At 30.3% G+C, this 22,023-nt stretch overlaps 1 protein-coding gene across 1 annotated transcript in view; it reads right to left on the bottom strand.

Moving 5' to 3' along the window:
- Positions 1–22,023, bottom strand: part of RyR (Ryanodine receptor) — a 417,183-nt gene that overhangs the window by 132,710 nt on the left and 262,450 nt on the right. Inside the window, 7 exon segments of the mRNA XM_067275817.1 lie at positions 7,558–7,701; positions 8,726–8,785; positions 15,938–16,093; positions 16,558–16,686; positions 16,914–17,001; positions 18,623–18,693; positions 21,731–21,909. Of these exon segments, the coding sequence (XP_067131918.1) occupies positions 7,558–7,701; positions 8,726–8,785; positions 15,938–16,093; positions 16,558–16,686; positions 16,914–17,001; positions 18,623–18,693; positions 21,731–21,909 (827 nt within the window).

Below are 22,023 nucleotides of genomic sequence, written 5' to 3'. Positions count from 1 at the left end.
TATCTATATGTATATACTGTACAATAAAATAAAAATTTAGAAAAATATTTATTTTATTATACAGTATTTAGGTATTTGTTGTTTTTGTGTTTTAATTTATTATTAGGGAATTCTTTTTCTTTTGTGCATTGTGTTATCATATCTTATTAAATCAATTGTTATTTTAATTTTGTACTGTCTTAATCACATTGTATTATCACCCTCATGGCTATTCGACACAACTGCACTTATCACACTTTTTTCATTTTTAATTATTCTAGATGTTATACTTTTCTCCTAATCATTATTATTTGATGATCTAGGAGAAATCATTTTATAATTTTGCATAATGATATATGTGAGTATTTCATCCAAGTTCCACAATATTTATTTGTGTGGAATAGTAATGAATACTTGTTTAGGAATTTTTTTATATATCAAATTTTACCATCATTATCATACAGTCATAAGGTTTTATACAAGGGCAAATCCTGACCAAAATTTTTGGGCATGCTGAAAGTTATAATAAGAATAATAGGCCTATCTCTAGCACTAAACAATAGGCAGAAACGTTATTTGGTGTGAATAAAAAAGTATGGACTATTATAAAGCCCATTATATCTACACATGAAATATATTATAATGAAAAAATATTAAAAATTTATGATAATAATTCAAATTTTGTGGGCCCTTGACACTGAGGGTGTGGTGTTACAACACCATGTTGATTAGTATTTATTTTTTTTTGTTTGTAACGGTTATGTTCCACGGTAGGGGGAGCCACTGTGGAGGTGTATTTAAGGTGTTCCCCCTTTGTTCTCATCCCTTTTTGGAGTTGTGCGATTCGTCAGGAGAGCAGTGGACAGGCAAGTCAAAAGGGAAGTGTGTAGAACTTTATTTATATTTTTTTTTATCCGTTTGCATCGACATTTTGGAGGTGACCTTTCACTTACGAACTACATCAGGACTGTTGTATTAGTCGGATTGTACCGGGTGCAGTGATTAGTTTTGTGTTTAACCAGGAAGATCGATAGAATTTTGTTGTAAAAAAAATTACATCAAGAAAACCTTGTAATTTTGCCTTCACGCGTTTAGTATTGTAGTTTAGCCGTTTTTCTTTTGTTATAAAGCAAATTGCCCTTAGTCTTGGACTACCGGGAATTTACATTGGCGTCCGCGACAGGATCGAATTGTGTTAAGGTGGTTCTTACCTCGTACTGTCAATATTTTTGTTTTGTGGCGTTAAATTTTTGGATAATAATGGAAGAAACTGGAGGTGCGACTTCAAGTAACGGCAATGTTGATACGAGTATTGTACCAGTCGTTACGGGATTTATGGGTATGATCCCTTGCTTCTCCAATTCCCCTGGGGACACCTTGAACATTCAGAGATTCTTTCAGACCATCGAAAGTGTAGCCGAATTAGCAGGATGGGAAGAAAAGGTAAAACTAACCGTCTTACAAGCGAGATTAAAAGGTGAGCCTTTATCCGTATTCTTCGATTTAAAGGAACAAGGGCAATCAACTTTTGTTACGGTTAAAGAAGGGTTAATCAAATGCTTCGATAGGCAGAAAGACTTCTCGGATCCATTTGAGCAGGTCTTAACTATAACACAAAAGGGAAGCGAGCGTGTTTGTGAATATGCCATTAGATTAAAAACTCTATTCGCTCGTGCTGTGGCTCGTAATTCAAATTTGGTCACTTTACGGGACAATACTGTCAGAGATTGCTTTGGAAAGGGACTAAACGCATCAATTCGTAGACAAGTTCTACAGAGGAAACCAAGCACCCTTGATCAATGTATAGAGATAGCTGAGGAAGAGGAGGAGGTTGTGAGGATGTGCAGCCAAAAGGGGAATAACCATGTCTTTATGAATTACGAACGTGAACCAGATAAAAAAAAAGGGGAACTCGAACAAAACGATCGCTTAAACAAAATGGAAAAACAAATTCAGACCCTTTGCGAGTCGATTGCATCATTATCGGAATTTGTTAAGAAAAATAATAATTATGAAAATAGGACGCGGGAACGTAAATGCTTTGCATGTGGGAAGGTTGGACATTTAGCAAAATGGTGCAAGAATAATAAGGATTTAAACTAAATGAAGATCACGTGGACGGCCAACCAAGTGATCGTTATGTTGTCTTAAATTTGGCCAATAATTCTGAACTATCTAAGAGTAATGTTCCAACGATCAAGGGACGAATTGGTATGTTAGGTGTAGATTGCCTAATTGACACTGGTGCTGAAAGATCCATAATTAATAGCAGCCTAACGAGGAGATTGAAGCAAAGGAACAACCATTGGGTAATTAGCATGGATACCACTATGAGGGGTATAACCGGCACACAGTTGCAGAGTAGTGAGGCCGTGATTATTCAATGCCACTTCAATGATCATGACTGTATCAAGTTGGAAGTGCCCAGTTTGGCTTTCCCAAAAGGTTTAAATTATGATATCATCCTTGGCATGGATTTCTTATGTCATCATAGGGCCCTTATTACTAACATAGACTTTAGCAATTATGATCATGATTACCAAAGGCACGAGACTGTCACCCTGACCATAAACACTAGCGAGAGTAATGTTAAAAGCAACATTGACCTGAGTCACGTGGAAGAAGGTACTAAGGCGGAAGTAGTAAGGATCTTAGAAAGTTATCCAAATTGCTTTGTAGATAATGTCTCTGAATTAACTGGCACTACGAAGTTCAGTCATAAGGTTGAGATTGAGTCGGGGAAGGTCATTAACGTCAGACAGTATCGGATACCACATGTGCATCTACCGGCATTAAAAAAGAAAATTAATGAGTTTCTTAGAGCAGGCATTTGCGAAGAAAGCAATTCCGAATGGAACTCCCCAATATATATAGTCCCAAAGAGTTCCGGTGAGATAAGGATGACCCTCGATTTGAGAAAGGTCAATGAGATCACCAGACCACAAGAGTTCCCGATGGCTCGTATAGATGATATACTATCTCAGTTTTTTGGAAGTAAATACTTTTCCGTTTTGGACTTGAAATCGGGATACTTTCAAATACCATTAGATAAATCGATCCGCCACATTTTTGCCTTCTCTACCCCATGGGGGAAATTTCAGCTGTGCAGGATGCCCCAAGGTGGAAAAAATAGTGGTCGGTATTTTCAATATATTATGACAAAGATATTAGCGAGATTTATCGGCATTAGTTGTTTCGTTTTTCAGGACGATGTTGTTCTGTTTTCTCCCACATTAGAAGAACATTTAATCTTACTCAAGGACGTTCTTAAATTAATCCACGAAGCTGATTTGAAATTGAATCCAAAAAAATGTAAGATCTTAGCTAAAGAAATTTGTTATCTAGGGCATGTAATTGACTCCAGAGGAATCAGGCCTGATCCTGAGAATATCAATCCGATCAAGACAATGGACCCTCCTAAAAACACTAAAGGTGTACGTAGCTTCCTCGGATCTGTGGGATTCTTTAGGGAGTTTATTCCCAATTTCTATGAAATGGCAGCTCCTCTAATCGACTTAACAAAGAGGAACAAAAAGTTTTGTTGGAATGAAAGTTGCCGAAGTAGCTTCGAAGGCTTGAAGGAGGCCTTATCCAAACCTCCACTCTTATCCCATCCTGACTTCACCCACCCTTTTTACATTCACACTGATGCGTCTGATAAGGCTGCCGCCGCTGTGTTAGAACAGAAGAGAGGAATGAGCTTTGTTCCCATAGGCTATTTTAGTAAGAAGTTCCAAGGCGCCGAGTTAAAATATTCAACGATAGAGAAGGAATGTCTAGCAATCGTCCTTGCCCTTAGGCATTTTAAATATCTAATCCTTGGTCAAAAGGTTGTCATTCTTTCTGACCATAAACCCTTGGTTTTTCTTAACAACTTAAATAATGGAAACAAGCGTTTGATGAGGTGGGCCATGGAAGTAAGCGATTTCGACGTCGAAGTAAGACATATTAAAGGGAGTGAGAATAAAGTGGCTGACCTGCTGTCCCGTGTTTCTAGACGTAAGGAATGCAATAACATCAACGTAGTTAGGTGGGAATTTCCTGACAGAGATGATATCATTAGATCACAAGACGACGACGACTATTTTGGTCCTATCAAACGTGACTTGGTGAGAAAGGATAAGGGAGACTTCACTCAACAGCGGAAAGCCCTGGGGTTTGAATTGGTAAACAATTGCTTGTTTCGTGTTGTTCATAATAGTACCCGTGACCAACAAGTGAACCTGGTGTGTGTAGGAAAGGGGCTTACCAATGATATTATAAGGGCTTTTCACCAGAATAACCTCATTGGTCATAGAGGTATTAACAAAACGATCAAAATGATTGAAAGGCATTACTATATATTAAACCTAAGACGAAAGGTAGCAGACGTGATACAAAATTGTCAAACCTGCCAACGTTATAACATGCATAAGGGTCAGGCTCCTTATCAACCCAATGAGACTGCTACTTCTCCCTTTTTGAAGGTAGCGCTAGACATTGTAGGTCCACTGAACTGCACAAAAAAAGGAAACAAATTCTTGCTAGTGATGATTGATATTTTCACTAGATTCGTAGAAGTATGCCCGCTAAAGGACCAAACTGCCTTGACTGTGAGTGACGCAGTATTCGATAAAATTATGTGTAGGTATGGAGTTCCTAACACTATAATATCCGACAGGGGTACGAATTTCACATCCTCTCTATTCTCGGATGTTTGTAAGTGGTTAAAAATTAATAGAAATATCACCACTGCATACCGGCCTTGTGCTAATGGTGTATGCGAGAGGGTGAATAAGTCGATAATCGAAATCATATCAAAAACCTCTGAACATAACGGTGCTGATTGGGACGAGTTAGTATATCCCGCTGCCTATGCTTATAACTCTTCTCCTCACTCTGCTGTCGACGATTCTCCCGCATTTCTCCTTTACGGTTTTGACCCCCGTCTTCCTGACATTAATTATGAAGATGTAAATAGAGATCTTGACGACCATAGAGAATACCTAATGTCCAAATTACGAGTTTTGAGAGAAAATGCATCGAAGTTTTCAGAAGATTTTAATAAGAAAAGTAGGAGCTATAGAAATCGTAACCGGAAATGTAGAACATTTATGGTTGGTCAGCGCGTTTGGTTACTAAATAAGGGCGTGAAGCGTAACAAGTTTGGAGCAAAGTATAAAGGGCCCTTCAGAATAGTTTCCGTCCGGGGTCCGACTACTTATGAAATAGAAGGTTGTAATCACAAAGATAAAGACACCGTTCATGTTGACCGATTAAAACTGTGTTACGGGTACCCACAGAGTAATAACAGAAATTTGAACCATAGTAAAAATAGACAAAATAATATCTTCGAGGAGGACGACCTCGAGGATGGAAGTGAACTGCCTGACATTCCCGTAATTCGAAGAACAGGTGAATGGGAAGCAAAAAGTTTAACAGCAAATCAATGCTCTAATAACCCTGGTGAAACTCTTACTAAAACTGAGGCGAGACCATATAACCTAAGAGAAAGAAAAATTGACTTTTGGCGTCTTCATAATGGTAAATGATTCTTCTGGGGGAGATATGTGGTGTTACAACACCATGTTGATTAGTATTTATTTTTTTTTGTTTGTAACGGTTATGTTCCACGGTAGGGGGAGCCACTGTGGAGGTGTATTTAAGGTGTTCCCCCTTTGTTCTCATCCCTTTTTGGAGTTGTGCGATTCGTCAGGAGAGCAGTGGACAGGCAAGTCAAAAGGGAAGTGTGTAGAACTTTATTTATATTTTTTTTTATCCGTTTGCATCGACATTTTGGAGGTGACCTTTCACTTACGAACTACATCAGGACTGTTGTATTAGTCGGATTGTACCGGGTGCAGTGATTAGTTTTGTGTTTAACCAGGAAGATCGATAGAATTTTGTTGTAAAAAAAAATTACATCAAGAAAACCTTGTAATTTTGCCTTCACGCGTTTAGTATTGTAGTTTAGCCGTTTTTCTTTTGTTATAAAGCAAATTGCCCTTAGTCTTGGACTACTGGGAATTTACAATGGGGCCGACAGGGCGGGTTAAGCCCTATTAATCTCTATGTAGATCTGCCCCTGTACACAATACATGTATGCTGACTGGGTACCGCGAGCAAGCAGTTTCGATACAATCTGGCTGTGTTAAATGCTTCAAATGATGTCATGCGTGCACACTTGTTTGCTGCGGCAAACTTCCACACAAGCAAGTGATCAAGTCCCCACAAGCATGGCAGTGACTTAAAATGGCTAGCCGCTAGCTGTCAATGTAAAAGCAAACACAAATGATAAAAGAAAGATTTTACATGTTAGAATAAATTATTGTTGGCATATTTGTTCTCATATAAAAAGTATATTGACAGTCAAAACTTTCTCTTAAGCATGCAGCGCATGCTAAGCAAGCCCAGAGAATTCGTCCCTGGTTTTATAATATATAATATTAATACTTTGAAATAATTTAAAACAAATACACCAGTTCCAATTAAATTAAGATAACTTATTCTTCTAACATTACAAAATATAGTTTGAAGAAAGTAATACAGCTTTAGATTAAATTTAAATGCTATAAATATTATTCTAAAAGAAACTACTTCTACTAGTTTGCAAGACTAATCGAGTATATCAAGAATTTAAATTTAATGAACAAATTTTTAAAATGAAAATATGGAACATTTTTAGTATACAATACTAATGCAAATATACAGGCTCAACAGATATAATTCATTAGTTATAACTAATGAATAGGTTTAAAATAGAAGACAACTTGGCAATGAATATTAATGTAAAGTTTGTTAAATATTGAATGAAATCGATGTCCTAAACAAATACTGTGTCAATATTTATATTGTTGAATAACCAATTTTGCCACTATTTCATTGACCAATTTTTTCTATCTGAATATTATTGTACTTTATTAATATATTTATAAAATCTAATTATAAATGAAAATCATGTTATTTTATCATCAGAGATAAAAGTAGTTTTATTCTTTTATGATACAGAAAATAAAGTTTTCTCTTTGTAACTTATAAATTATTAGGCCTATGGATTAAATGTGAACCATTACACCTTTATCCAGAAAAATTACAATTTCAATAATTATTCTTTCAAGCCATAATGTATATAAGGCATAACAGAATCCATCTTTATGTAACTGAAATAAATTTTAGTAAGCAATTCAATTAAAGTTCTACTTTTACTACAAAAATAAACAAGATTTCAATTTTCTAAGTTTAGAACAAAGAGTGGCAATAGGTTTCTAAAATATTTTATATTATAATTAAAAGAAGTAAATGAATTATTTGTATGTTTTTGTGAATAATTTTTGATAACAGTACAGGGATAACCTATTAGATTTAATTAAATTTAATGTTAAAGTTTAAGTCATCTCTGAACACATTTTTGAGAATTAAATTTTTGAGATAAGTTTGGAAAAAAATAAGTTGCAAAAAGATGGAATTGTTATCTAACTCTAAAATGATATAAAAATTCTAAAAAAGTAATATTACAATTATTGCTTAAAAACAATATGATTTTTAGAATTTTAATCAAAAGAAATACAAATTTATTTAAATTAGTAAAACTATAAATACCATATGAAGTCCATAAAGAACTTTTGCCATATCAACAATACTCTCAACCAATTGAGTGGGTAATACTGCTGCTGTACCTTCTCTTCTTGTTCCTAATTTACTATATAAATAGTGTTGCCAACTCATATCATCACTAGGATCAATCTAAGAAAAATAAAATATGAATTATATATAAATATAACATAAATTTTGCACATATTATATATTAAAAGTTTTTATTATGTTCTAAGAAGATTACATAGTCCAAGAAAGTCTATAAAGTTGAAAAATCTTTGTCCTTAGGATTTTCAACCAAATTTGTTTCAAATAAATAAATCATTTAACAGAACAAAACTTTACTAAATAAAACTTTTAATTAAAATTAATTACATAATGTCTCTGAAAAAGATTTTAAAAATTTTTATCAGAAAGCTTGATAGTAAAGTTTTTCCACATAGAAAACTATTAGTATATGAGTTTTTGTTTGAAAGTGATGAAAAAATTTTTCTTGAAAAATTATTATTTTCTTCTAAATAAATGAAACTTTTGATTTTCAGCTCATAATTTAATTATATATAACAGAATAGTCCAACCTTTTCCAGTTCAACAGCTAAATTGTATTTTCTATCAATAGTTAGTCACAGACTAGAGAAATATTTTTCTGAGTATAAAAAAAATAAAACATTTTTATTTTTTAATTAAATAACATAGTATAAGTAAACAACGTTTTAATGAGAATACTGAGCAGTATGCTAATTTTAATAAATTAGCATACTGCTTAGAAATTGACTTTAAATCTTAGCAGTATCAAAGACAATTTCTATTTATTTAGTGAAAAGTTGTAGTGTTTACTTCAATAAATCTTCAGATAACCTATTTTCTATTTACATTTTAATATTTTCATTGTTGAAATTTACATCCACATAAGTTAGTATTACCAAATATTGAAAAAATGTTTAGAATAAAATTTCTCAAATTTGGATACAATACTTTTGAATACAGAAAAATTGATTGTGGTAAATCATGCATGGAAGAGTTTAATGAAAATTTCTCAATTATCAAATAAAATGACATTGGCCAATTATCTACCAAGGTCAGACTGCAAGTTGGACAATCCTAATATATGATATATTTTTTTACATTTTTAAAATATAATTTGAGTAAAAATTAATAGTAAAAGTGATATTACCTTATCTGGAAGAGTCAACTGAAGGCTTATGTAATCAAGTATATCTGATTCTTGTTGCTTCTGTAAATTAAATTATAAAATTAAATATAATGTAATATCACAAATAATACTGCATATCTTATTTCTCTTTATGCACATTTCATACCAAATAAAAATACAGTAAATTCTGGTTAATTAAAACACATCACGACTAGAACACTTTGGTCCAATTAAGTGATTATCACAATTATGTGAAGTTAACTTAAAGTATTAAAAATATATAAAATAAACTACTATTTATTGAGAAATAAAAATAATTAAGTAAATTCTAGATAAATGGTACAGATTATAACAAATATTTATGCTATAGTACATGTTATAGTAAAAGTGATTAACAGGTAATTAATAATGGCTGGTTGTTATGCATTATCACCAATCATCTTGGTGAGTTTGATAAATTTCACTAAATTTCTCACTTTTATTGGTAATTATGTGTAATTCTGAAATGAGTTTAGTAAGTTTGATGGATATTGCTAAATATGTTACTTTTATAGTGATTTTTGCATAATTTCTAAAATTCAGTTCATAAATTCCATAAATATCTTAAAATTTCTTACTTTTTGTTGTTTTAATAAAGTAACTTATAAATTTAAACAACTTTAATAAAATTAAATTTGCTTTTAAAAAGCAAAAATGCTTTTTCCATTTTATTAATATTAGAATAATTTAATGAATATAAGAAAACTAAAAAAAATCTGCTTCAGTGTAATATTAAAATTATTGTAAAAAATACCAAAAAATTTGTTTAGAAAAAGTATAGCAAACTATCATGACATTTCGAATTACATAATTTTTCATTTTCTTTACATCTGAATTTGGATGGATTACACTTTCTTTTACATGAGCACCTTTGATATCTCACCTTCTGAAATTGGAGTTTTTCTTGTGCACTCCCTAAGAGAAAGAGTGATATTTAATATACAGTAGACCCCCCCATAACATGGTAGATATGTTCCATGTTACATGAATCCATGTTGTATGAGTCACTTAAATACATGAGCCAATCACAGCCCGGCACACGGTGCAGTTTAGGGGCTATGGCTGTTTGAAAGGTTTTCTTCCATAAAATTAATCAATTCTAGACAAATTTAACTCAACATTTCCAAATCACGTATAATTTTTTGGGACTAATCCACATAAATTATGCTATAAACAAAAAATTGTAGAATTACTTACCGTGTGTGCACTGTTCGATGACGCCATTGCTTAAGCTTGTTTTCGTTGTGGAGCAGATCATCGAATAGCGGGCACATGTTTCCTAATCAGCGAATTTTTTGCAGAAAAATAACTTAACTTTGGAGAATCATTAATAAAAATATAATTTTTATGGCCATTGAATAATAAATGTTTTTTATTAGGTCCAGTGCTCATTAAAACTCAACGGTTTGTACAATATCAGCTATTGGTCCAGATTCGACCAATCCTGTCACGACATGAGTCGGCAATGACATTTTACCATGTTATACGAGTCTCTTTACGATCTCTATACGAGTCTTATACCAGTTTGAGTGTTATACGAACACGATTGCAATTTTTTTGCCGTGTTATACGAATCCGTGTTATATGAACCCGTGTTATAGGGGGGTCTACTGTATTCTCTTCTGTAAGAAATTGTTTGTCACATAACACAAACTGGTTTCTAGTATACAATTGTAAAAGATATCTCTCTTTTGTTCCCAAGTGATAGTACTCATCATTTTCAGTAGCTAATATTACTGCCAATATATTCTGCAAACTGTCTCTTGCCCTGTCCATATCTGTTATTCTTAGCTTTCCTGTAACTCCTACTTTGTCTACTGCAACTTCAGCTCTGATAATTTCTTCATTTACTTCACTTGAGCTTCAAAACCTGCCTTTGCACTCACTCACTTCTTGTTTGGTTGATGAATCAAGGATAGTCACATAGGGTTGATTGATTGATGGCTGTTCATTTTCAATACTTTTTCTGAAATATTTTTATTGGATCCTTCTAATTGATCTAGTGATTCAATTATTCCTCATAGCTCCTCTTTGATGTGAACATCTGCTACAGCATCATTAGGAAGGAATGATGTCTTCACACCAACTTTTAAAGGTGAACCAAACAACCAAACATGGCTTCATCAGGACTACACTTAATGCCTTGATGATAGGATCTATTCTTCATAAGATGCATAAATCGTAATCCTCAGTCCAGTGCTGGGTATGGTTACTCTCTAACCAAGAATTACTCAATGAGAATGCATTATTTATCAAATTTACCATCCTAAACTGGCAATTATGGATAATTTGGACTTAAAATTAGTACAATTTATCTTATTTATCACTATGAACTGCCAAGTATGCATAATCACCAGTAAATATGATTAATTCATGATATATGAAAGAAATTTATCACATTTACTGAAATCATTGGTGATTATGCATAATAACCAGATGAATCACTTTTACTGTAACATATATATGAAACATTAATTGTTCAATTGCTTTGAGATTTATAGTAACAATCTTCTGTAATAAAATCTCTAAATTTTTTTATTATTTCTTGCCCATTGACTGCAAAAGGATATGGCATTGAAAGACAAAAATACTAGATTGATGTTTTCTAAAGAATCTAATGAAAATGTGCTACATGGTTGACAAAAAGTAACAGAAAGTTTGTGCAGATCCCAACGTACACAATATTTTTGTAGTAGGGTATTTTTATGGATTTCCATTGTTTAGTACTTAAAGCATTAACATTTTCTTTCTAGTCATGTGTATTCTTAAATCTAAGGCTATATCTAGATTTTTATTGAGACAATTAATCATCTGTTACATTGAAACATTTGTAATTCAGCATTTTAGTTAGCTCCTTTGACAGAGTTTTCATTGGCACTGGGCCACTGACATGTATGCTTCTCCAGTTACAATTAACAGTTATTGTTTGAGAGTTTTCTCAATGTCTGGGTCCTTGCTTTCATGTTTCCACTTTTTCAAATGTTCCCTGGAACATTTATAGCATAACATGTTTCTCTTGCAGTTTATCTTGCTATTGTATTACATACACAACTGTAAATTTTGGCACTCCAGAATAGCTCTGACTGTTGGCAATGACTGATATTTAACATTTTGCTACTTCTAGGCTTTTTTGCTAAAATTACATTTATTATATATAAACATAAAACATATACAGTTGAGTCTGCATAAGTCGACACCCCAAGAGGAAGTGAAAATGTGTCGAGTTATCCGATATGACAATTAAAGTGAAGTTGAAAAAAACCACAAAACTATCAATTAGGAAAATACAGTTGTGCAATGTACAGTCCCGACCAAAATGATTGACTATAAGTCGATCGATTGCGCAGCTGTGGAAATTGATCACTTGTTACTCCAGGACATTCTATCTCTTAGCAAAGGCGTTTCAGGTGGACTGGTCCGATTTGAGCCGTAATAGGGGTGAGGAAATCGAGCCGGAGGGACTTAAGCGTGCAGTCAAGCGCTCTGCAGGTTGACAAGACTAATCGCTCATCGCTTGCCTAAAACTGCATGTGTAGTATCAGCCTTTTTTCTTTTAAAATTGTAAATTTGCCGCCACTGATCATCAGAAATATGATTTTATCCGTTATCTTTATAATTTTCTTTCTGTATAATGTTTTATTTAGGTTTATTTTCCTGTAATTTGAGACGATACAGCTTTAAAATAAACAGATCAGGTCTCAATTGCCAATAGATTATCTCAACTTTCACCGATTGTCGTCGGTTCCTTTGTAATCGAGAGGAATAGGACCCTGTGTCAATTTTCACTGTTAAGTGTTAATTGTTTTTGCGGTAATCTGAGTAGAGGGGAGAAGTTACTTAATAAACCGCCAAGTGTTTTATTACTGTTTAAACAACTGCTCCCCAGTTGTTATTTTTAGTAATAGGAGAGGGGTAGATCGTGTGTCAAGGTCAGTTAAAGTTTATTACTTTCGCAACAGAGTGTCATCTGAGCTGCCACCCACTCCCCATCCTAAATGACAACAACGTGCTAAGTGTTTTATTAGTATGTAAACAAACTCCTTTCCCTGTCAGAAGTGGGTCAAATGTCAAGTTTACTATTTAATAGTATTGAACAGAATGTTGTCCTTGATATTTAACTATCATTTTGTCAGAACTCTTTATTTTGAATACTTTTCTTATAATTTATTTCCGCTTCGGTTATAAAATTGTTTTTATCATGTTTTAAATCCGCGCGTTTTATAATACACTTATATAAAGTTACGAATTAAAATTGCAATGCACATTTCGTTGTTTTATAATTTTAATTCGTAACTTTATATAAGTGTATTATAAAACGCACGGATTTAAAACATGATAAAAACAATTTTATAACCGAAGCGGAAATAAATTATAAGAAAAGTATTCAAAATAAAGAGTTCTGACAAAATGATAGTTAAATATCAAGGACAACATTCTGTTCAATACTATTAAATAGTAAACTTGACATTTGACCCACTTCTGACAGGGAAAGGAGTTTGTTTACATACTAATAAAACACTTAGCACGTTGTTGTCATTTAGGATGGGGAGTGGGTGGCAGCTCAGATGACACTCTGTTGCGAAAGTAATAAACTTTAACTGACCTTGACACACGATCTACCCCTCTCCTATTACTAAAAATAACAATTGGGGAGCAGTTGTTTAAACAGTAATAAAACACTTGGCGGTTTATTAAGTAACTTCTCCCCTCTACTCAGATTACCGCAAAAACAATTAACACTTAACAGTGAAAATTGACACAGGGTCCTATTCCTCTCGATTACAAAGGAACCGACGACAATCGGTGAAAGTTGAGATAATCTATTGGCAATTGAGACCTGATCTGTTTATTTTAAAGCTGTATCGTCTCAAATTACAGGAAAATAAATGTAAATAAAACATTATACAGAAAGAAAATTATAAAGATAACGGATAAAATCATATTTCTGATGATCAGTGGCGGCAAATTTACAATTTTAAAAGAAAAAAGGCCTGATGCTACACATGCAGTTTTAGGCAAGCGATGAGCGATTAGTCTTGTCAACCTGCAGAGCGCTTGACTGCACGCTTAAGTCCCTCCGGCTCGATTTCCTCACCCCTATTACGGCTCAAATCGGATCAGTCCACCTGAAACGCCTTTGCTAAGAGATAGAACGTCCTGGAGTAACAAGTGATCAATTTCCACAGCTGCGCAATCGATCGACTTATAGTCGATCATTTTGGTCGGGACTGTACTTCTCTGACCATCCATCACTGACACTAAAGTTGGTTTCTACTCCAAATACCCCAGCAATTTTCCATTGCCTTTTGTTTCAGTATCAGTCCTGAAACAGGAAGATTCAATGAATGAATTTGCTTTAGCCAACATACCAGAGCATCTTCCACATTTTTGTATGGCAACTTTCTCTGATGTTTGAGACAGCTGCGACTCAAGAAAAAATTTCTTAATTTCCTATTTTTTCTTCCAGCATAAGCGTTGTTAGCTTTCGGACACTTATTTCTAACAGAAATGTGAAACACAAGCTACAAATAATGCATGATGTGAGAAAATGCAAAATCAGCTTCTGCTGTGACGTTGATATAAATTATATATTTTCTTTTTATTTATCTGTTATTATTTTATATATAAAAATACATAAAGTGTTAAGGCATTTTTATTAATATTTATATATTAATAAATAAGTCAACTCCCCTCCTGAAAAAAATGAGTTCAAACCGCACAGTAAACTATGCGGTGTAAACTCATTTATCAGGAGGGGAGTTGACTTACCAGACATCTAAATGAGTGTGGGACAGCTAAGGTATGTCAAATTATCCAGCAGTGATGAGTTAAACGGTGTTGAGTAAGCCAGAGTTTTTTAACATTAATGCTTATGTAAGTTGGCTGAGACCACAGAAAACTGACTACTTAAAGTCATAGGTATAACCGACGGTATCGAGTTATACCTATGACGACTTATGCAGACTCTGCTGTAATTTGTATAATGAATTAAATAAAAAGAAATTAATTACTAAATATCATAATATTTACTTTGAAAGATTTTCTTGTAAAATTTTGCATGCTTAAGTTTGTGTTCATAATTCTTTTTTGAAAAATATCACAACTGATGAAACCTATAAGAATTTTTACAATAAAAATAATTTTGTATTGAATATGATTTGTTCAAATAAAGCAATTCTGTTTGCTAGTGTCAAATTTCTTCATGGTGAGTTTGCAGTGCCCTAAAATTTTAACAAAATCAGTTTCAAAAATAAAGATAACTTACTACACTGATGATGATATTCTTTATTATGAGTTAGCCTAAATGTTATACATCTACAGTGATCACAAGCATGTCACCTTGCAGTTATTGCAAGCAGTATCACTATACCATAGGTCACTACATTCGTAAATTGCATGTGTTCATTATTGAGTGAATTGGCATTAATTTACTTAGTGATGACCATCTTGCCACACATCATTTAGCAGTTACTGTTCCAATTAAACAGTATGTTGTGTCAAATAAACAAAAAATTCTGATTATATTCTTGATTTATTTTTGGTCTTAAAGAGTTGTCTCAAATAAATGATTTTCCCAATTAATTGATGGTCTTATTAAGCAGAATCTACAATTTTTAAATACACAATTTTCAAAATTACACAAGTCTCACAACTATTATCTCAAAATATTAAATAAAGCAAAATGTTTTTAAAAAATTACTTTTATAAATAGAAGAAAATAAAGGTTTTAGTGCTTTTTTATAATAATTATATTATCATCACAAGTTAGAATATAAGATTATATTCTAGATTAAAGTAATGTTGTAACTGCTAAAACAAAAGCATTCATAATTTACATTTGTTCACCTTGGATAATTTTATGTGCTATATGTTCCTTGAATAATTTTATTATCATATTTTGTCTTATTTAATATTTGAAGATAGTAATCATGAGATTTATAAAATAATTTTCAACAAATATTTGATGTAACTACAGACATTATAAATTGTTTAAGTTATAATTTAAATGGCATAAAATTACTGTAGCTTTAATTTCTTTCATAAATGGTAGACTATCATTAAAATGTTTATTAAAAAAATTATCAATTAATAATGATAATTTAATATTTAGCTGTTTTTTGTAATCTATATATAAAATTTATATTTTTTAAAATATGTTTATATTTAGTAACATTATATTATTATCATATTTACTTTTAAATATTTTTCCTTTGCATGTTGAACTAATTCTTGTTCTCTACCAGCAAATAAATTCAATCCAATTGGAAGTAAACGCTTTAAACAAGCGACCATTAGACTGGCAGCTAATTCCTTTTCTTTGTCACGTTTGCCATCACGTTTTTTCTTTGCCTATTAATTAATCATAATTTTCAATATTAATATTTAATGTAAAATATAGAATTCTAAATTTTATAATACTTTTAAAATTTATAATATGTAAAATAATAAATTTTCAAGAAAATATGTTCAATATATTTATTCCTATGGGAAAAAAATTAAATCTCTATTTCCAAACTCCTTTGTCACCTGATACTTTGTTAATTATTTTTTAATTTATGAATAAAATTTCTTTAAAGTTACAATAAATTCTAGTTTAATCATTCCAGATAATTTTTAATTAAGGGAATTTTTATGTATTTTATGTTCATATTTTAGAAAGAAATATCATAAAATTATACATTTGAAGCCATTCACATCTAATAGCATATGTAGTGATTGACTTTATAGTTTATTAGCTTTATAACATAGTTAAATAAGAACAAAAATAAAAAAAATCATGCAAATAAATTAAAAACTATGAAATTTATGCTTACTTTTTTAGCAGTTCCTGCAGTTTCAACAGCTTGCACTGTTGCTCTGCCTCGACCTGCAGCAGGCATTATTAATGCCATGTTATCAATTTCATGTTGAGAGATATAGTTTTGTTCTTCTCTACGTAAAAACTGAAATAATTTGTGAAATTTAGCAATATTAATATTGATTGTTACCTAAGTAAATACAATAATTTTTAAGCAAATGTTTCATTTTATAAATGTTGAATTTAGAAATTGATCTAAAAAAAAATTTAAACTATTTAAAAGTAAAATAAAGCAGATATAAAATACATCATTTGAATGTCATTGACAATTATAGATATATATATTTGGCTAAATATAAAAATTATATTTACTTGTGATTTGGACCACACATTAAAAATATGGGCAACATAATTGTATAACTGTTCAGCTTCTTTAACATTATGTTTTAGCCAATGATTCCTTAAAAAGAAATAAAATTTAATTAATTATTTGATATTATTTGATAAAAACATTTTTCATTCCAATTTATTTATAAATCAATGATATCATTCATATCAATTTCCAAATAAGAGAAAACAACTTTACTATATCTTTCCAGAACTTATATCATTTTAATATTAATTTTATGTTTATATTTACAAGTTCTACATCACAGTTTTAGTATGATCAAACATAGTTGTAATGTAGACCTCAAACAAAATAGTTTGCTTAAATATTTTCAAATTTTTATATTTAATATTTATTGGTAACCAAACTTTTAGGAAAAATATTAAATATTAAACATATCAATATTTACATATATAAATTCCATAAAAAACTTTTGTTAATCTAGTTCTGTAAAAAATATTTTGTTAATCTATAAAACAATTTTATTAGAGCTTATCTAATCTATCTTTATAAAAATCTTTTAAAACGTTAAATTATCAAAATGGAACACTAAGAAATCATTAAAAATAATCTCAAACTTTTAAAAAATTGAAAATGATTCAAAATTTATATACATATTCTTCATAGTGACATTAATATTTTAGCACAAATGAATTTTTTTCATTTTTAAAAGAATATCATATTAGATGACTGAAAATTTTATTTTGAATGTTAAGATATGCATTTTGAATTTTATTATTAGAACATTCTTCAGTTTACACACACTCATTAAGATTTTATAATTTTAAAAAGTAGACAATGATCAGGGCCAGATTTCTAAATAGGACAGTAGGCCTGGGCCTAGAGCAGCAGATTTTGAGGGGCAGAAAAATTGGTAGGCATAGTATAAAAATTTTACAATAAAAATAAATAATTCCAAATACTTCAATATTTATAATTAATTATTAAGTCATCTACATTAATAAATAATGATTTAAATTACCTAATTACATCAGATAGATAGCTTTGACCACTTATTACATAAATATACATCAAAAAGCATAATGTAATTTTTAATTAAAAACAAAATGTACCATTTAGTAAAATGTGTCACTTTCATATAATATTCTGCAATTAAATTCCAAATTAGTGTTGAAAGCATATATGTCTATGCGAGAAAAGGTGGCGTTCTAGCCTGGGTGTAAAACCAGGCTAAAATGCCACCTTTTCTGACAAAGCAGCAAAAGAATTAAATCTGGTTCTGACAATGATACATCATAATATATCATTATCTAGCTTTTCTATTTTATAAAATATCAATCTACAAGACAATCAAACTAAGGAAACAGGAAAAAATGAAGACTGTTGTTATAATTTTGAGGACTACAGCCAATTATTAATACAATAGATATATTAATGCAAGAATATCAATCTGAGCTGTAATTAAATATAAAAACACTTTACAATGGGGTATTTAAATTTCTTTACAAATGTTTTTCAGCTCTATGTTTTGAAATTTAAATACCTCAGTGGTAAGGTGTTTTTAGATTAAATTAAAATTAGGAGCTGGGTAGAATAGATTATTCTCAGCTGTAATGTGAAATCATTCAATTTAATTAATTAATTATTCTAACAATGGAAAATTAAATGTTAATTATCATAAATATAACAAAAAGAAATATATAACAAAGAATATAAAAATAGCTTTACTTACCTTTGTAAATCTGCATATTTTATAAGTAATGGATAAAATGCATAAATGTCTCTTACTAATATAGCAAACTCCTATAATTTAAAAATTTGTATTGATTAAAAAAAACAATTAACAAAGTAAAAATTATATTAATTTAAAAATTAAATTGTAAAAACAGAAAATAAGATTTTAACTATAAAATACATAATGTGGTTTTTTTTTTATATTATAAAATGAAGTCATATGTCAGGAACTACCCAAATATCTTTATGATGCTTAATATTAGATAAAACTAAGCATTGTTATTATGTATTATACCAATAGGTGTATTTATGATGTATGTTATCTGATCTCATCACCATCTTAAATAAATTTAAAATTTCAAATAGAAAGGAAGTGATGTGACTATTAATATTGCATGTTATTCATCAATCTTTAATTTCTACCTGAAATTTTTCTTTGTCACAACTTTTGGATGGCTCATATGTTTTATATCCCGAGTTAAAAATTTCCTGAATGGAACTTTTTAAACCACATTTGACATGGCAAAGTTTAGGAGTATCTTCCCCATACACATTATGAATTTCTTTTTTTACTGTTTGTATGGTATTATATCATTTCCAAAACTCAAAGTATAATATGCCTGATATGCTTTTTATCTGGAAACATTTCAAATTGATTTTATTCAACAAAATTTGAAAGTAAAATGTTTAAAATAAATTTCTAAACAAAGAATAAAATCTCATATTAGCAATAATGTGTTAAATTTCAAAACTGTTATTACTTAACATAGATGTGTAATTTAATTATGACAGTTGTTAGAAAATACAAAAAAAAACTCTGTTCAACCCAATATAACCTTTACTTATTAACCATGACATCTAAAAAGTGTGTGGAGGCAACAAAGTCTAAAAAGAAGGTTATAATATCAACAATTAAGATGAAAAAGGAACTTATCACAAAACATGAAAGCAGTACAAGTGTGGCAGATCTGACAGGCATGTTTAAGATGCCAAAGTCAACAGTGTGCAACCAACAAATGCAATTTTCACTTTATTATACAGTATGTATGTATTTCAAATATTGTTTTCATGCTTTAATTTATTATTTAGTGCATTTAATTTTCCTTAAATTATGTGAATTTGTTGTTTTAAGTTTATTGAAATGGGTATTGTTTAGGGTCAGGGAAGAGATTAATTCACTTTCCATTATTTCTATTGGGAAAAATTGATTCAGACTGAACAATTCAAAGTTCAAATGACCATGTGGAAGGAATTAAATTTAAAATACAAGGCACAACTGTATTGTAACATTTTATCAATTCATAAAATTTTTATGTAAATTAATATGATGTCCTTAATATATAAAAGATGACTATCAAAATGATAGGCTATTTTATACATCAAAATTTAACCTAAAAATGTTTAAATGTATATAAAGAATAAATACACAAAAAGATATTTTTAATAAAATGCACATTATAGAAACATAGCCAATATAGGTATAATCACATAACAATTTGTAAACATGAATTTAATGCTTAACTTGTATATTTACTTAATAAATTTTTAATAAATTTAATAAATTTTTTAAATTCATACAAAACAAGTTAAGTTTAATAAATGTTTGTTTTGATAATAATTCAAAATTAAACTGATATTGTTTTTAAGCATGTTTGCCATATCAAAAGTAAATTTTTTTAAAAATTAGCGTAGTATTAAAACTCTGATAAGATTTTCTTATTGTACTTCAATAAAATGTATAAAGCAGAGAGATGATACAATACTGAATTCTGCCAATATGATCCAATACTAATAATTTTCCAACCTATTCTAATACTTTCTTTTACCCATACTCAACAAGTGTCAGTAATGAAAGCCTGAAAGCTCATTGGTTTAGAGAGAATATTCATTTTGTTCACTAACTTAAATAGTTAGTGAACAAAATGGGCAGCTGTAATTATCTGGTTTGCCTAGACCTAACTTCGACTCTGTTTTTCAGAAAAAAAATTCAAACACACCTTACATAAATTTATAATTGTATAGGAAAACTGCTAGATTGAAAAAATTATTGCCAAATCACCAACTGTCTTGAAATATTGCTAAACTTGGTGACATTACTTGTATGTTGCCTGTCCATTGCTAAAATGTTTCTGGGTCTTCAAAGTTTTTTTTTTATACAAATAGAATAAGCAAAAGCACAACAGCTTGCTCTGCAACTGGTCAAAACCTGTTGAAACTGAGATACTTAAAATAAGATTTGTGCACTAAGCATATTCTGTTATGATATCTGGATCTGTACTTTTCAAAGAAAATCTTTATTAATTATATTAAAAAACTGATTTTAGTTTATAAAACAAATAAAAATTTATTAATATCTCATTCGTTACTTACACAAAAATTTTATGTCACTTTCGAGAGAAAAAATTATTTGCATTTGTAGCAACACAAAGCATTTCTGGAACCAGAATAAAATAAAGAAAACTAATCTAAACATTAAAATAACAACTCACAGTTATATATACAAATTTAAGCACAAAATATTGATGCATATTACCATAAGCAGTATATCTTAAGAATAATCATCTGATTTTGCATGAGCAACTATAGAGTCTAAAAAGACAACTAACCAGATGGATAACATAGGCTCTTTAGTCATGACAAATTTTAACTAATCATAGAACAAACCGAAGGTACTTTTGTTGTATAAAAATCTGATCTCCCGCAAAGCAGTGCTCCCTACCAATTTGGCACTTGCCAAAAGTGGCAACAATCATATGTAATATGGTCATCCATAGCAAAATCTCACGCAGAGAGAATGTACTATCTACTTTATGTTAGCTTTACAGCACAGTATGTCCATTGTCATGTTTGAATGCCTGCCATGGCAAAACAATGTGAAAGATACATATAAAAAAAATGTCACAGTATCAATATATCAGAAATATTCTGATACACTGATATATTGGTATTGGTTATATCTCTTATAAAGAATTAAAAAATATATAATTAACATATTTATATATTAATAACAATATTTACATTAATATAATGAAAATTTATAGAATGATTCTTTATTTCAATAAACATTGTAAAATGATTAAAAAGAGTAAAGTAATTAAAAATTTACCTCTTGAAGCTGGCCTTCAATTTGTGATGTATCTTCAGTTGATGATTTTAAATATCCCTTCATTAAATCTTCTTTGTGAAAGATACTATCAGCATTTTTGTATATTTTTTCAGCAAGGGGCAATATTGGATCATATAATAATTCTTCAGATGAATTTATGACAATCTGCCCTCCATTACCTAAAAAAATTGTTTTGAAAATTTAATACAATTAAAGAATTTTTCCTAGTTTTCATTCTTTGAAAAGATAAGTGAAATATTAACATTTTTTTTTAAATATAAATCTTAATATTA

This window comes from Centruroides vittatus, unplaced genomic scaffold, assembly GCF_030686945.1.
Source record: "Centruroides vittatus isolate TY-2023 unplaced genomic scaffold, ASM3068694v2 contig_1158, whole genome shotgun sequence".
In the NCBI taxonomy this organism is placed as follows: domain Eukaryota; kingdom Metazoa; phylum Arthropoda; class Arachnida; order Scorpiones; family Buthidae; genus Centruroides; species Centruroides vittatus.
The sequence above is the reverse complement of the archived record's forward strand: the minus strand, read 5'-3'. Positions and strand labels throughout refer to the sequence as shown.